Genomic DNA, 17314 nt, shown 5'->3' with positions numbered 1-17314 from the left:
TGTCAAACAACATCCATAAATTATTGCATGTTTCTTGGGAAAAGATACAAACCCATCCAGGGCTACATTAAGACCCTGGTAGGCCTAGGCACATTTGTCTTGCATGTTACTATTGTGGTAATAATCCAGATGCTTTGGGTTATAAATAAATTCCATGGACCTATATTCTTCAGAAAGTCACAAGAAAGAAGTTGCAGTAAGTATATGCATAATAAAGAAGTAATAATATGTTAAATAAATTTAATGCTAGGATATACTGCACAGTTTGGATTTTGATTTTACTGTTATTTTTCCTATTTTTGTTTTTTGTTTTTATTAACTTACAAATATTTTTGTAGGCCTAAAAAGTTTGTAGGTCCTAGGCACAGTGCCTATTGTGCCTAATGTCATGAACCCAGCTGGAAATGATAATAACGACAATACTATGAGCAGGGACTATCAAGATTTGAAAGGAAATTTTCAGGAAGCTCCTGCAGAAAGGTTATCAGACAGCAATTCAAAATAATCTAATTCAGCCATTTTTGTACTTGACTAATCAAATATTCCACTGCAAAATTCTTTCCAACCAGTGAATCATCTTCAGCTAGGATGCTAGTATCCTTGTTTTGTCTCAGAAATTGTTTTTAACTAAGTTGAGAAGAACATTTTGAATTGGAGTGAATATGTGTGTATGTAGGATCAACACACCATTGGAACCTGGAATGTAAGATCTATGAGCCAGGGCAAATTGGATGTGGTTATTGGTGAGATGTCAAGATTAAAGATAGACATTTTGGGTGTCAGTGAACTGAAATGGACTGGAATGGGCCACTTCACATCATATGACCACCAGATCTACTACTGTGGACAAGAGGACCACAGAAGAAATGGAGTAGCCTTCATAATTAACAGTAAAGTGGCTAAAGCAGTGCTTGGATACAATCCAAAAAATGATAGAATGAACTCAATTCGAATTCAGGGCAAACCATCTAGCATCACAGTGATCCAAATATACGCCCCAACCACTGATGCTGAAGAAGCTGAAGTAGAGCAGTTCTATGAGGATCTGCAGCACCTACTGGACAACACGCCTAAAAGAGATATTATTTTCATCACGGGAGACTGGAATGCTAAGATGGGCAGTCAAATGACACCTGGAATTACAGGTAAGCATGGCCTGGGTGAACAAAATGAAGCAGACCATAGGCTGATAGAATTTTGCCAAGACAACTCACTCTGCATAACAAACACTCTCTTCCAACAACCTAAGAGACGGCTTTATACATGGACTTCCCCAGATGGACAACACCGAAATCAGATTGACTACATCCTTTGCAGCCAAAGGTGGGGGACATCTATACAGTCGGTAAAAACAAGACCTGGAGCTGACTGCAGTTCAGATCACGAACTTCTTCTTGCACCATTTAGGATCAGACTAAAGAGATTAGGGAAGACCCACAGATCAGCTAGATATGAGCTCACTAATATTCCTAAGGAATATGCAGTGGAGGTGAAGAATCGATTTAAGGGACTGGACTTAGTAGATAGGGTCCCGGAATAACTCTGGACAGAAGTTCGCAACATTGTTCAGGAGGCGGCAACAAAGTACATCCCAAAGAAAGAGAAAACCAAGAAGGCAAAATGGCTGTCTGCTGAGACACTAGAAGTAGCCCAAGAAAGAAGGAAAGCAAAAGGCAACAGTGATAGGGGGAGATATGCCCAATTAAATGCAAAATTCCAGAGGTTAGCCAGAAGAGATAAGGAATTATTTTTAAACAAGCAATGCATCGAAGTGGAAGAAGACAATAGAACAGGAAGGACAAGAGACCTCTTCCAGAAAATTAGAAACATTGGAGGTAAATTCCAGGCAAAAATGGGTATGATCAAAAACAAAGATGGCAAGGACCTAACAGAAGAAGAAGAGATCAAGTAAAGGTGGCAAGAATATACGGAAGACCGGTATAGGAAGGATAAAAATATCGGGGATAGCTTTGACGGTGTGGTCAGTGAGCTAGAGCCAGACATCCTGAAGAGTGAGGTTGAATGGGCCTTAAGAAGCATTGCTAATAAGGCAGCAGGAGACGACGGCATCCCAGCTGAACTGTTCAAAATCTTGCAAGATGATGCTGTATGCCAGCAAATTTGGAAAACACAAGAATGGCCATCAGATTGGAAAAAATCAACTTATATCCCCATACCAAAAAAGGGAAACACTAAAGAATGTTCAAACTATTGAACAGCGGCACTCATTTCACATGCCAGTAAGGTAATGCTCAAGATCCTGCAAGGTAGACTTCAGCAATTCATGGAGCGAGAATTGCCAGATGCACAAGCTGGGTTTAGAAAAGGCAGAGGAACTAGGGACCAAATTGCCAATGTCTGCTGGATAATGGAAAAAGCCAGGGAGTTTCAGAAAAACATCTATTTCTGTTGTATTGACTATTCTAAAGCCTTTGACTGTGTGGACCATAACAAATTGTGGCAAGTTCTTAGTGGTATGGGGATACCAAGTCATCTTGTCTGCCTCCTGAAGAATCTGTATAACGACCAAGTAGCAACGGTAAGAACAGACCACGGAACAACGGACTGGTTTAAGATTGGGAAAGGAGTACGGCAGGGCTGTATACTCATAATGAGAAGACAGGACACCCTGGAGAAGATGCTGATGCTAGGGAGAGTGGAGGGCAAAAGGAAGAGGGGCCGACCAAGGGCAAGGTGGATGGATGATATTCTAGAGGTGACGGACCCGTCCCTGGGGGTGTTGACAACCGACAGGAAGCTCTGGCGTGGGCTGGTCCATGAAGTCATGAAGAGTTGGAAGCGACTGAACGAATAAACAACAACAAATGTGTTTATGTGTACATGAATGAAATACATTGGGTCTGCAAAATTGTTCTTTATAATTGAAAGTTAAAAGAAGTTACTAGAATCACCAAGTAAATCAATCAAATTTATAAAGTTTAAACTAGCAGACATATAAGAGCAAAGAGTGTGAAAATTGGCTATTCAAGCACCGTGCATGATAGGAAGAGCTGAAAAAGAGAGGAGAGCACAGTCAATTCTAGGATGGTTTGGATGTTTAGGACAGAATCAATCAGTGCCTTGCCAGAGACAAAAGACATCTTAGTCCAACCTTGGATTAAGACAAATCTGGTTGAACAGCTGTAGTCCCAATAATCACAGATCTTCTTTGAGTCTATTACAGCTATCTCATGGTTCTAGTGCAATCAAAAACTAACCACCCATGCTTCATTTCAAATTATGCCCTGAGTCTCGTCAATTTATTTAATCCTTTGAGAGATATCTTGAGATTTACTACAGTGGCAGCTGGGAAACTGTTTGTGATGACTAAATTGTTTGCAAAGAGATTGAATGTTGAGATGCTATTTTAGCTTCAGGAAATGTCCTTTTTGAAAGAAGACACTAGAAGTACCTTGCCTTCTATTGTAGATTGTAAGGAAACAGAGTCCCATCTGTTGTACTGCAAATACTTGGGTTGGGCTAACCATGGCTGTCATTCTGAGAAGGATGCTAGTGTGCAAATAACTTTAGATGGTTGTGTCTCACTTATGCATTTTTCCCCACCATTTTCTTAGACATTCAAATGACAAGAATAGAAGAAAGCTTGTCCAATCTAATATGAGCATATAATAGCTTCATGACAATTATTATTATTTGCATGTTTTTGGGCATGTTTTTCCAAGCTTTCTCACAAAGGATTTGGGTGATATTCTCATGGGTGAAGTTGGGTATTCTTGTACTTATGAAGTGGTCAAGAGGCGTGTTAATACCCTGTCTTTCATTATATTACTATTTTTTCAGCAGTCCATAGCCTCCCTGGCTTCCCAAGAAAAAATATTGTAATGTAACTTTTCCCAACAAGCCCCTTATACAAGAAATTGTGGGCACCTGGGAAGCTACAGAATGTAACAGAAAGCAACAACACCAGCACCTTCCACCACCTCCAACAATAAACTCAGGAACTCAGCCAAGAGAAATTTTAAAGAAATTCTCAAGCATCCTAAGAATGAGATAGAAAAATAGAAGCCAATTTAATGGAAGGAGGGAGGATCCTCTGGCACAGCATTAGAATATAGCCATCAGTAGGACAACCTACTCATGACAATAGCAAATGCAACTGCTTAAATTTAAATTATATATAGTAGAGGGTAGGGTGTAGGATATGATTGAAAATGCAGGAGCACTCTTCCCAGTGGTTTATCAGTGGGGCAGAGGCTACAAATATTCTGAAGAAAATAACTAAGGAATAGATATTATAGGATATAATACACCATAGACATGACATATATCTGCCTTACAGTACATAGTGAAGAATCTTTGGAATTTTAAGAGGTAGTTATTTTATCATGAAAACTTGTTAGTAAAAGATATTTAAAGAGATTTTTACAAGTAATGTTTTTGGAACAAAGTAATAGCTGATTCACCCATTCTTGAAATTAATTATTATGAATATTTGTTTCCAATCATAGCAAAAAGTACCCATTCCTAGGGGAGGGAAATGCCTAAGTTTTTAAAAGAGGTGATTCATATTATAAAAAGTGGGAAGTAAATTAGCCTTCTTTTGTCCAACATTTGAGCCCTACCGGTGGCTGTGTAACACCATATAATATCTAACCAGTTACTCCTAATGTCCATTTTAAGACTTTGATTTCATAATTGGATTAATGAAGTTGGGTTTTTTTGCCTTTCTTTCCCAACTTTGCTTTGTATAATTCAGCCTTCGCCCAACTTGGTGTTTTCCAAGCTGGCTAAAAGCTCTGGGAGTTTAGTCCAACACATCTGGAAAATAATAGGATGTCAAAGGAAGATGGAACATACTCTCACAGTTCCGAAAATCTTATGTTCATAGATTTGTGTATTTTTATGGATCCTAATAGAGTCGAAGAGGTTTAAAGATAATTCTTATAATTTTATAATTTAATTCTTTGTAGTAACATACACACCTACATACATACTCCTATAATTCAAAATGAATATGTAGATTATTAAACCTAACCCCCTGTTCAGAACGGGAATCCAAAGTTATCCATGTCAGATGGCTGTTTGAGCTCTATATGAACACACCTAGTAAACAGTAGTTGATTCTTCTGTCAGATTCTCCTTACTGTTAATAATTATTTTTTTATGACCTTGAACTGGACTTTGTCTTCCTGTAATTTAAATGCAATATTCTGTGTCCTTCTGGAGTGAAAGAAAACAGGTTGCGGCTGTCTTCTATGTGACATCTTTTCAGATACTTGAAGAGTGCTAGCATAATCCCCCCTTGGACTTCTCAATCATTCCCGTTTCCATCAATAACTTTTCATAGGACTTAATTTTTAGTCTTCTGATCATCCTCATTGCCATTCTGTTTTAGTTTCTCTGAATCTTTCTTCAGAGAAACACAGTACTCAAGATGAGGTTTGATCAACATAAAGTGGAACCATTATTTTCTATGACTGGAAATCATGCTTTTTAATGCAGCCTATAGTTGTACCTACCTTTTTTTCATATGGATGGGTCATATTCAGTTTCCAATCAATGATTAATCTAAGATACTTCGCAGTAATAGATATTCTATGCCTATTGATACTTATTTCCAAAGTGAAGAACATCACATCTGTATTTGTAAAATTTCATTCTATTTTCAGTCCATTTCTATAAAAAACCAAACTGCATTTGAATTTTCTGTCTTCTAGGGCATTATCTATATTGCCCAATTGCATGTCAACTGCAAATTCGTTAAGCATTCATTTTATCTCCTCATTCAAGCCATGTGTAAAAATGTTAATAAAGGGCTCACCATGGTTTGATGAAAAACCGTTTTGAACATTCTTTGAATAGTTTTCAAGTCAGCTATACATCTATTTAATTGTGCTATCCAGCCCACATTTAATTAGCTTGCTAGGCAGAACATTATTGAATACATTATCAAATATTTTGCTGAAAGCAATGTATATTAATTTACACCATTCCCAAAATCTACTAAGGAAGTTTGCTTGTCAAAAAATAGACTTGCTCTTGACATATCCATTCTGATTTCTGGTAATTACTTTCTTCCCCAAGGTGCGTACAGGTCAACTGCTTTATCATCTGCTTCAAATATTCCCAGCTGTTGACCTCAGAATGACTGATGCATACTTCTCTAGATGTTCCTTTTCCCCTTTTATGAAGATAGGAATAACAATTGCTGTCCTCTGGTAGTCTGGCTCTCAAATCATTCTGTAGAATTTCTCAAAATGCATAGAAATTAGGCCAGACCATCAGCCTATTTCTCCAATATTCTAGAATGCAGTTAATCAGTCCTGGAGATTTAAAAACAATATTTTAAGTACCTCTTGTCCATATTCTATAAATGGTCAAACTTAATTTCCTTTTCATAATTGACTCCTGGCAACTGCCTGGACTAGTCTCGATTTTCTTGGCAAGATTTCAGAAGTAGTTTGCCATTGCCTGCTTCCTTGGGCTGAGTGAGAGCGACTGGCCCAAGTCACCCAGCTGGCTACGTACCTAAGGCAGGACTAAAACTTATAGTCTCCCAGTTTCTAGCCTGATGCCTGATACTACTACACCAAACTGATTCTTGCTCTTCTTATTGATTGAGCCAAAATAGGAAGAAAAATCTACCTTTCTTTATTCTTTGTTACCTTGGAGCATTTATCTGTTCTGATTTCTTTCTTTTGCACATATTAAATATGTACAAATCACAAAGACACAGCATTCATTAAAAATAACTGCCCAAGTTATAAGAATAAATAAGTAACAGTCTCCTGTGCCACAGCTAGGTCACATGGTACCCATGAAATCCACATTATAATGCCATCATGCTACTATACCTGGATTAGGCACAAATTTGGGGCTAGATAAACTGAAGGGAATATTTCTACGGGGGTGGGGGTGGGACAATATATTAACAGTATCTTAATGCAGGACTACCCTCTGAGGTGACAATGGCCATTTTCTCACAGTATCTTCCACTGGAATTTAATAGAATTGTGAGAAGTCACTGGAGTGAAGACTGTAAAATAACATTCACACATAATATTTGGCTACCTTAACAAGTAAATACAAACTGCATTCTAACTATGAGAATTTCTCCTAAATTCTCCTTTGGAGTAATTTTTTAAGCCAATTATTAAATTCAGAGAGAACTGGGGGGGGGGGGGGGGAGGAATGCATTATCATTTCTCTGCTTATTTCTATTATTATCCAAAGTAGCCTAAAAACCAACTCCACGATTAGTAGTATAACTGTTATTCTTAACTGAAAAATTAAACGTGTTACACTGTCAACGTCCCTTGTTTCCCAGAAAAAAGTATAGCAGGACAAATATTAATTTCTATCAGTTTATGAACGTTCAGTGTCATAACGGCTACAAGAGCAAGTCCAAACTATTTTTGTTCTAATAGTTACATACAATGGATTTTGATCTTCAATTTCTTGTTAATAGTTATATTAAGCAAACTGATGCATACGTGAAGGCACTCTGTTCCATCGGGAGCATCTCTCCTTTGCTATGTTTCTTATGCAAACCGGTGTCATGCGTTATAGCTCATTAGGCAGGTATCATCATGCAAGAATGGGACAGAGCTACAGTATGTCATATATGTGAACTTCCCTCTCCTCCTATATCAAATATCTCACAAAGATCCCTAGAATATGAGTCATTATACTGAGTCACGTCAGTGACAAATGATATGAAAGGATATAGAAATAAGCTGCTTACACAGCCCAAGGAACTCTGCACTTATATCATGTGTTCATGAAATGAAGTCCTATCTCATAACTGGAAATGCAAAACTGCTTTGAGATAGAGAGATGACTGTAGTCAAAGATTCCTTCTTCCAGTCATTTGGCATGTTCCAGCTGAACTGGAGAAACATCAAACTATTCACATATAATCATGATAGGGATGCAGCATTCAAGGAACTCTAGTATTAGAAATTAACAAGAATGGAAAATGTTTATACATTTGCACAATCACAGTATATAATGATTCTTGGAACATCACTGTCTTTCCATAAAGTTGTAGATGAGTGGCATGAAGAATTGTCACTGTGAGCTGTGCATTTTTGCAATTTCAGTACACTGACTTTGGAAGGCTATGTTATTATGCATCGAATGAGGCTCCACATGAATAGCTCACAGATCTGGAATGAACCATCAGCTGACTGTACATTGCTCTATTAAGGTTAGGCTGCTGCTGAAGCAAATCAGTGGCCTTCTGATACTACGTAAAAGTCAACTCAATTAGAGAACATCCTGTACAATGATGACAAAAAAAAGGTTAGACCATGAGCCTACTATATTTCTTACATTCACAATAGTGCATCCTAGATGGAAATATTAAGAGACAGTAACATGTCTCTTTATGTGAAAATTTGAATAAAAACATTAGCATCTATCCTGTAATAGAATAAAGAGAGGTAAAAAGAAGGTCTGTACATGTGCATTACAAAGTATAGAGTAAAATCAATGTTTGCATTTTAGCTTCAGAATACCCTTGAAAAAAATGGCAACTTTTATTAAGAATAACACAAATATGTAACTGGAAGTACTTTAATTAAACTACCGTAGGTTTTTTTCTTTAAAAAAAAATCAGCATGGGTTCAGGACTTGCATGGGTACAAGTCAGTATTTATTTCAAATATTTTCACTATTTTATCTTTCTTATTAACAGTTTTATCTTCAGGAAAAATCAAGCTATTAATCAATGGAATACTGTGATGTGCGTTTTACAGGTGGTTTAACTTGCGGAATAGAATGGATTTGTTACTAAAGTGGTAGTAACAAATGGAATAGCCAGTAAAGAATACATAGTACACATTAAGAACAGCTGAAGTATCATCTTGAACACTGTACCTATAAGAAAATTACTTTATTCGGCAATACAATACCACTGAACATGTGGATAGTTGGTCAAAAGCTACTGTTTCCTGTACCAGCACAGAGATAATATAAACAGTCCAGTGCGTGCTCATAGCATGAAATCCAGCTCATGTTTCTATTTAATGGCCAATTTCTTCAGGAATAATTGTTAGAATAGTGTCCTCGTTCCCTCTACGTACTACCATACTAAGTGTACTGTCCTTTTTGACAACGTCACTGACATCATTGGCTGAGATTATTGGTTGTCCATTAATGCTTATAATCACATCATTTTCTTTCAGGCCGCCTCTGAAATACAAAGAGAAAAAAAACCCGTATCAGCCTAACAGAAGACTCATACCTGCTTTCTATATCAAGATACTTCAAGATTTGAGAATCACAAATCAATCAATGAAACTACTATTTGGCAAACATGTAACAATGTGTCTGTCTATGTATACTTAATTTGGGAAATGAAAGGAAGTTTCCAGTGATAATTAGGTTAAGCCAGAATGGAGACACATCCCTTGATAAAGAGGAAACCATGACTACCTCCCATTGTAAAGTTCTGACCAGGGTAAAAAAGCAACAGATACAGTATTTACACTTTAATGTGCATGTACTGCAATGTTTCAACATATACAGGATGTTATCTTTACCTTTTTCCCCCTTACTGTGCCTCCTATAGTGTTTTTACTGCCTTGTTGGTTTAACAACAAGGCAGTTAAGATTCGATTAACCTGTAATATTCAATCCAATTTTAATATTTAAATTAAATAATTAGAGGGTAATATTTTCCCAACTAGATGTGTTGCTAACAATATGTAGCTTGAAGACACTGCTCTGTGAACACCCAAATCAGGGCTTGAGTAATTATGGATCATCTATGTTGCTATGGGCTTGTCTTGATAGATTAAAGATTAAAATTGTTTTTAAACTGTCCCTATTCAGAAAGGGACACATTCTCAGGCATACTGGACAGATCTTTTCTTTTACCACTTCCAAATTGTGAAATGCTTTTCCTTCAAAGCTAATATTGGTTTCCATCTCTATACGTTTCTAATGGCAGTTTAAAAATTAGTTTTTATGTTCATTTTTAATTTCAGCTATTAACCTTCTTGCATAAAAGCAACATTAATATGTAATAAGAATATAACTAGATTTGGCGTATTAGTGATTTTGTTTTATAATTATTATTCATAAAATTAGAGAGAAGTTTAGTATTTTAATGATGATTTTTAAGAAATAAAAATATATCCAATTTCCTTTTTTAGAATCTTTATAACATTTCCAAGAAATAAATTTGCATGATATCTAATGGCCACAGCCTTTATTGCTTTCTTTCACAATCCCATCTCAAAAGCTGTTCTTCTGTCTGAGAAATTAAAGTCAGACCTCTAACTTCTTCTGTCTGAAGAATTAAAGTTAGATTTCTTTGCAAGAGCAAATCTATCCATCAAGCTGGACTAAATTCAGAGTTGGTGGCACTGAAGCTAATGGAGAGAGTTCAGCATTCTTCCCCCACATCATCTTGCCCTGTCTTGTAGACAGACTCCAACTATGAGTTATGGAAACACTAATTCACCTAACAGGCTGAGACATGAATCAGCCCCCAAGCATAGCTATTTTATGTAGCCACAAAGCATTCAAAAGATTTGCTCATGCAAAGAGAAATGCCTTACTCAAGCAGTGCTTTCAAAAGAAGCATTTTTCAGGAGTTATTAATTTTTTGACGGCCTACCACTTACAGTGCTCAGGGTGATCGTTAATATGAAAAGAAGAAAATGAAGGAAGTCTTCTCCTTGCTGTAGGTATTACAGCTCCAGAAAAATTAGTTTAATAAGGAATGCACATTCATTAAATATTAACGTTAGTAGGATAAATTATACTTTCAAGCTGTCTCTGAAACAGTGAGGACTATAAAGAGGAAGAAATAAGCATTTCCCTTTGAAGAATTAAGCCTCTGAAGAAATAAGCATAGAGATTACCTGAATAATAACATGCCTTATGTGTCAGCAGAAGGATGTTCATATGATTGCCATATACTCCACACACATCCTTCAGTTCTGACTGGAATAAGTTGTAAATTACAATAATAATTCTGGCACCGTCCAGAGCCCTTCTGGAGCACCAAAATCAAATTAGAATAATAAAATTCAGAGCTTCAGGTTCTGGTCATTCTTGCCTTGTATTTCACAAATCACACAGTACCATCCAAGTTTTCCCAGTTACAGAAACCTCAAATAGTATTATTTCTATCAAACTGAGTGATGCAGTCTGTGTTCAACAATATCCTGATAAACTGAGCATCATTAGATGAAGACTAATGGCTAACAGGTACGAGCTAGGGACCAAGAAGTCCATGAGTCAGATCTTATACAAGTCACTCTCTCTTTCTGCCTTCTTTCCTTATCCTGCCACATCTGTAATATGGAGATGATGTTACTGTGCAGGATAACACATGTATAATAACACTTTGAGCACTTGACAGCACTACACAAGGATTACTATATAATTGCATTTCACCTACTCTAACTTTTCCGCATTATATTCTAAGTTCACTGAGCATGGCACAGTCACTTACTATGTGGCTAAACATATATAATAAGTGACTTGGTGACAGAGCTGTAACAGTGCCAGTAGAAGCCAAGTTCCATGCACAACGATGGGCTTCAGCTGCTTCTGAGTCCTATCACGGAACCTTTCTGCAACCACATCAGCATAATAGCTGGGAGAACTGGCTAATTGGTTTGCAGAATCAGACATGTCTCTAATGAAAAATGTAAAAAAGGCAACATTTCCTTAATCATAGCATAGGGGGCTTAGCAGGTTTTCTCAAATATCTCACAGAAACTTCATGTTGCTAATACTTTATTTGTTTTTCTTATCAAGGTGTTAATCTTTGCAAGGTTAGGACCAAACAGACAGACAAAGAATTCTTTAACTTACTTTTCAGCTGGTGTGTCTGGAATTACTTCAGTGATATAGGCTCCAGAAATAATGTCAGGGAAGTCTTCATAGCGCTCCCTAAGTTCTTTAGCTTTACTAGAGAAAACAAACCACATCAAATATCAATTGATTATTTAGTTAGAACATAATAGTACGATCGAAGGGTTTATAAAAGGAACAGCTATGTTTATATGCATCAAAAATAAGTCATTTAGCCTCTTAAACATTAACAAGTCTATTAAGGCATAAACAAAATAAGAGACAGGTATCTTTCACTTATTTACAGGAATAAACATTGCTGTCCATGAAATAAAAATATCTCTTGCTCACAGTGTGGAACAATACTTTGCCTAGAACTCACCCTAAGAAATGTTGTTTCATTTTTGCAGTCTAATGAAAAAGAAGCCAGAAATATATTAACCAGGGTTTTCATCAAATATACCCCCCAGAACTTCCAGAGACCAGCTCCAGGAGTCAGGAATGACATCCTGCCACAAATCAGGGCAGTCACTACACCAACAGAATCCCAAGCTTGTCTCTCCCTATCTAAAATATAGGCACTCACACCCAACTATCTCTGGAATAGAGTTCCTGATCACAGGTAAGATGTCTTTTATTCAGAGCTGCCACTACCACCCGTCCTGGCCCTGGCCCTGGCCCTGGCCCTGGCCCTGGCCCTGAGGTTGCCAAAGGACCTGAAACATGCCTGGACAGATTTCTAACAAGGCCAGACAGGTTTTGGTAATGTATGTTAGATCTATTGCCTCATGCAGTAGATGGATTATGGATGAAGATGATGTTGTTGCAAAGAGACCTGGCATTAAGCATCAGGACCCTGAGGCCACGAGTGTCAGCAATCAGGACACTTAGCCCCAAGTTCAGGCAATCAGTTTGGAAGTCTGTACTATCGCCAAATTGAAAGCTTCCCCTTTCTTCCCACCATATATCCATCAATACAACTGTCAGCTCTTTGAAGTAGACAAGATCAGGAAACAGACTCTGTAGGAAGACTAGAACTATACAGTGCTTTATTGAGATGGACTATAATAACAGAATCTTGCAAGCCTGATAGTACTTTAACTCCCCTCTGTCTGATATCCCAAAGAATCAAGGAAGAGCCTGCCTGAGTGTCTTCAGAATATTACTTTGTTTCCCAGGACAAGAAATGTTTCAGCCCTCTTTGTTAACAGAATGGTTGTTGCCTAGTTTACTCAAGGTCATCTGACTCTCTACACCACCACCAGGGGTATAATTACTTTTATTCTCCCGCTGAGGTCAACCAGCCCTTCCGCTGCTGTAAGAAGTGGAAAATCATCCATTGCTCAACCAACCCAATCACCCAAGCCCACTATTAGAATATTACTCAGAGGGTTCCTTTACAAACTACCTTCCCTACTCTCACAACCAGACTGTATATACCTTTCCTATATCATCGGAATGCAAAGGTGTCTTCGGTTCCATCCATCTGTCTCTCACCTCAGTTGGGTCCCCCAAATCCCCTGTCTCTTCTCACCTCTGAGGCACCGTCCTTGAACTGATGTCAGACAGCAGGACCAACCACTCTAGTGGCGGGGGGGTGGGGGAGGGGATAAGACCCCTCTTCTTCTCCTAGCAGGCTAGCTGCTGAAAGCCAATGCCAATAGCTAAGCAATTATCTCTCTGTGGAAGCAGTGGACCAACACCCCCAACTCCAATGCTTACCTAACATCCAGAGGCCTAGGAAACAGCACCATAACCGCAAATAAGCAAAAAGCAGAAAATAAAAAGAACACACATGATTGAGAGACCTAATGGGAGAAGCACTCAAACCCAGATACTATCTTATGATTACATCCTTGAAATATATTCCTCCCATTCAGAAAGATTTCTAAAATGGCTTATGTAAAATATTTAAATATAATAAGGTTGGTTTTATCCTGTGCAGACTTCAGGATTTGGAAAGCCTTCGAGCAAGAGCCTCAGCATATTTAGGTTCTCACAACAGCATTCCTAATTACTTATGTGTCTTCTCCTACTACTTATTATTGGTATCACTTGTTTGCTTGCTAGGTATGAATTAGCAACAAGAAAGGGCATCTACTCTTCCTTCTGCACGCCAATATTGCCTGTGCCACAGTGATAGCTGGGTGAACAAACAGGTTTCAATAACAGAATAGGGCTATCGTATCTGGACAAAAAAGAGTTAGACCTTTCAGTATCTCTCTGGTACCATCCAGTGGTAGTCTGGATTTCTGCAACTCAGGTATGTCACTTCTATGAGAGATGATTAAAAAAAAGCAGATGGGAGGGGACTACTTGTCAGGGTACCCCACTGGAATATTATAAACTTTATACATTACCAACTATATTGATCCTTGATTCAGCCCTACCTATGACAGATATATGTGTATTAAATGACTGTATTTTGTTTATTTCTCAGTTGCCAAACATACTTTGGGAAGTGGAATTCTTTTTTATTTTTCTGTTCTTGAATTGATTGAAAAATTTCCTTTGTTTGAGTGTGATTGTTATAGCTATTTCATCAATCTCTTTGCTGTAGAGAAAACTGAAAGAAATCAAGTATTATATTGTCACCATCTGTCAAGCAGCTAATCCTACAGTTTCTTCTTAAGTTTTTATAGCTGCTTATTAAACTATAAACATTAGAATATAATGTTTTGTTGATATTACTTAATTCACTGAAATCATGTGAGAAATTCTTTTACATAAAATAACTTACTCTAGGGCACTGTGCTCACCTGGTTTCTAATGTCCACCAAATGTGATTGTATATGCAGTTTCAGTCCATTCAGACTCAATTTCAGCTTGGATACTAGCTAGTATTTAAAGGAATAGGAGTGGACTATGGGATTCACCCACTTTTCTGAAAGTTCTACACCTGCATGTATGCCCCAGCCTTTTCTTGGATTCTAAATTGTGCTAACCATAACTTTAGTCAGATAACATCAAAGAAGATAAAGATTCAATAGTGAGAAAACAGAAGCATTGGAATGCACTCAGAAAGGGAGAAATCTTATTGCCAATCCTTAAATGCTACTGTGGTCACCCATTAAAAAAAATAAGCCTAAAATAGCAGTTTTAACAGCAATAAAATATTTCTCTCCTACTCTTGTTTCCCCAGTGGGAGAACCTACTGCGTAGTTTTAAAGCAAACCAACCAAACATGGGAGGTCACTTATAGTTTGGTTCGCAGGATCCACGTCCTCAAAGAATAAATAGCCACTGTTCAGAGAGGAATTGCTGTAGTTTGAAAACTTACCCCTGAGTGAGAGACATCATTCGAATGCCAATGTATTTTTTCTTAGTTACAGCTTTTCCTGTTTAAAAAAGGAAAAAAAGCATTAATTTTATTATTTTCCCTCATCTAAAAAAAAAGACATTCTAACACACTACAGATTGTGATTTGACAATGATCTGACAGACTTGACTCTATCACCTTCTACCAAAACATACACACACATCAGGCTACTGTCTTTCAAGATAAGCAACATTATGCAAATCAAGAAAAAAGTAACAGTAGGCAAAATAAATTAAAAGCAGATTTTTTTTTTTAAAAAAAAGCCAAACTAGAAAAAAGGATCTGGATCACACTGTACAATTTATTATACTTTTAGTATAGTTTAGACCTTGTTTCTTGCAAATCTTCCTTGCTTTTAGTAGGTTTATAGATTAATTCACCTCTTTTTTTGAGGATCGCTTCAACTCTCAAGCCAACCACAAATTCCCATTCACCCATTCATTCTTCTTTTATATATTTATTTTGCAATTTGATACACATTCATTTTCTCTGTACTAACAAACCACCATAATATACTTGTTTCATACAGGTTACTTACTGTTGTACTTAGTCCACATTCATTCAGCACCCATTCATTCTTGACCCTCTCCGTTTTATCACATTTCTTAACTACCCCATTATGAAGTGGTATTCATTTTATTTATTATGCACCTATTACTAATGCAGTACAGATAGGAACACTTGATACAATAACGTATGTGCCTTCAAATCAGTGTTGACTCCTGGTGACTGTCTGGACAAGTCCCTGCAGTTTTCTTGGCAAGTTTTTTGGGAAGTGGTTTGCCATTGCCTCCTTCCTAGGGCTCAGAGAGAGGGGCTGGCCCAGGGTTATCCAGATGGCTTTGTGTCAAAGGCAGGAGTAGAACTTGCAATTTCCTGGTTTCTAGCCTGCTGCCTTACCCACTACATAAAACTGGCTCTACAATAAAATAAAATATCATAATATAAAATAAGAAGCCTCTAAAGTAAAAGTTCCACAACATATAATAATAGTATTGTCCATACAGTCAAACTGACAGGCAAGAATTTATTTACTCTACATTTCAAACGATCAAATTCCAAGCATTATCCTAGTGGGACTATTCCAAAGAACCAAAGCCCAGTGAGAAAACACCGTTCTAGTGGAGAACCAAGAGCACAGGTACAGTACATGAGCACCAACAAGTCTTTCAAATAACTGGGTGTGCCCAATGCAAGGCATGATATATCAACTAGGTTCCTTTTTAGCATCTTCAACTCTCACTTCCTCTTAACAAAAGGGCAGAAGCATCCTCTTATACCCAGACATTTATGCTTCTTTCATTCCTCACAACAGACCAACAGACTATCCATGATCTCCATACCAGCAGTTGCATATCTTAAAATTTCTCCATTTTTGGTAAACATTCTACAAAAGTATAATAATTTGTAAAAGGTAAAGGTAAAGGTTTCCCTTGACGTAAAGTCCAGTCGAATCCGACTCTAGGGGGCGGTGCTCATCTCCGTTTCTAAGCCTTGGAGCCGGCGTTGTCATAGACACTTCCGGGTCATGTGGCCAGCATGACGACTCGGAACGCCATTACCTTCCCGCCGAAGCGGTACCTATTGATCTACTCACATTTGCATGTTTTCGAACTGCTAGGTGAGCAGGAGCTGGGATTAACAACGGGAGCTCACCCCGCCGCACGGTTTCGAACCGCCGACCTTCCGATCAACAGCTCAGCGGTTTAACCCGCAGCGCCACTGCGTCCCTTAATAATTTGTATACCTGCTTTTTTTTTTTTTTTTTTAACTATTACGGGTAACTTGCAATCATTCACTCCATTTTCCTTATAAAACACAACCACCTGGTTTTTTGAGGCATTCATTTTCAGATCCATACCTCTTGTTGCATAAATTATATATCAAACATTCAAGCATAAAACAATACCTTAATCAAGGAACTACCAAGGAGAAAACCACACCCTCACCAACACTGACAGGGCAAGCTACTGTATATAAACAGGGAGCAAGCCCCACACTCAGTAGCACTGATGTTACCCTGTTGGGTAATGAAATGTCTGCAAGCAAACAACCAAGCTCAGAGAGCACCAAGGACTCCACAGTTCAACCCTAAGCTACATATATTTTCTTCTATATTTTTCATTTACTGTAAATAATGTAGGTTCTCAGCCATCAACACAGCATCATTTGCATTTTTGTTGTTGTTGTTCAGTCGTTGAGTCGTGTCCAACTCTTCGT

General features: G+C 37.7%; 1 protein-coding gene across 1 annotated transcript in view; it reads right to left on the bottom strand.

The window, feature by feature from the left end:
• Window positions 1–8524: 8524 nt before the first annotated feature.
• HTRA1 (HtrA serine peptidase 1) overlaps window positions 8525–17314 on the bottom strand; it is a 48242-nt gene continuing 39452 nt past the window's right edge. Inside the window, exons 7-9 of the mRNA XM_063307289.1 lie at window positions 15056–15113; window positions 11797–11892; window positions 8525–9156 (exon numbers count right to left, since the gene is read on the bottom strand). Of these exons, the coding sequence (XP_063163359.1) occupies window positions 8988–9156; window positions 11797–11892; window positions 15056–15113 (323 nt within the window). The 3' untranslated portion in view covers window positions 8525–8987. The remainder of the gene's footprint in view (window positions 9157–11796; window positions 11893–15055; window positions 15114–17314) is intronic.

This window comes from Candoia aspera, chromosome 6 (assembly GCF_035149785.1).
Source record: "Candoia aspera isolate rCanAsp1 chromosome 6, rCanAsp1.hap2, whole genome shotgun sequence".
Classification (NCBI taxonomy): domain Eukaryota; kingdom Metazoa; phylum Chordata; class Lepidosauria; order Squamata; family Boidae; genus Candoia; species Candoia aspera.
This window is presented reverse-complemented; position numbering and strand designations above follow the sequence as displayed.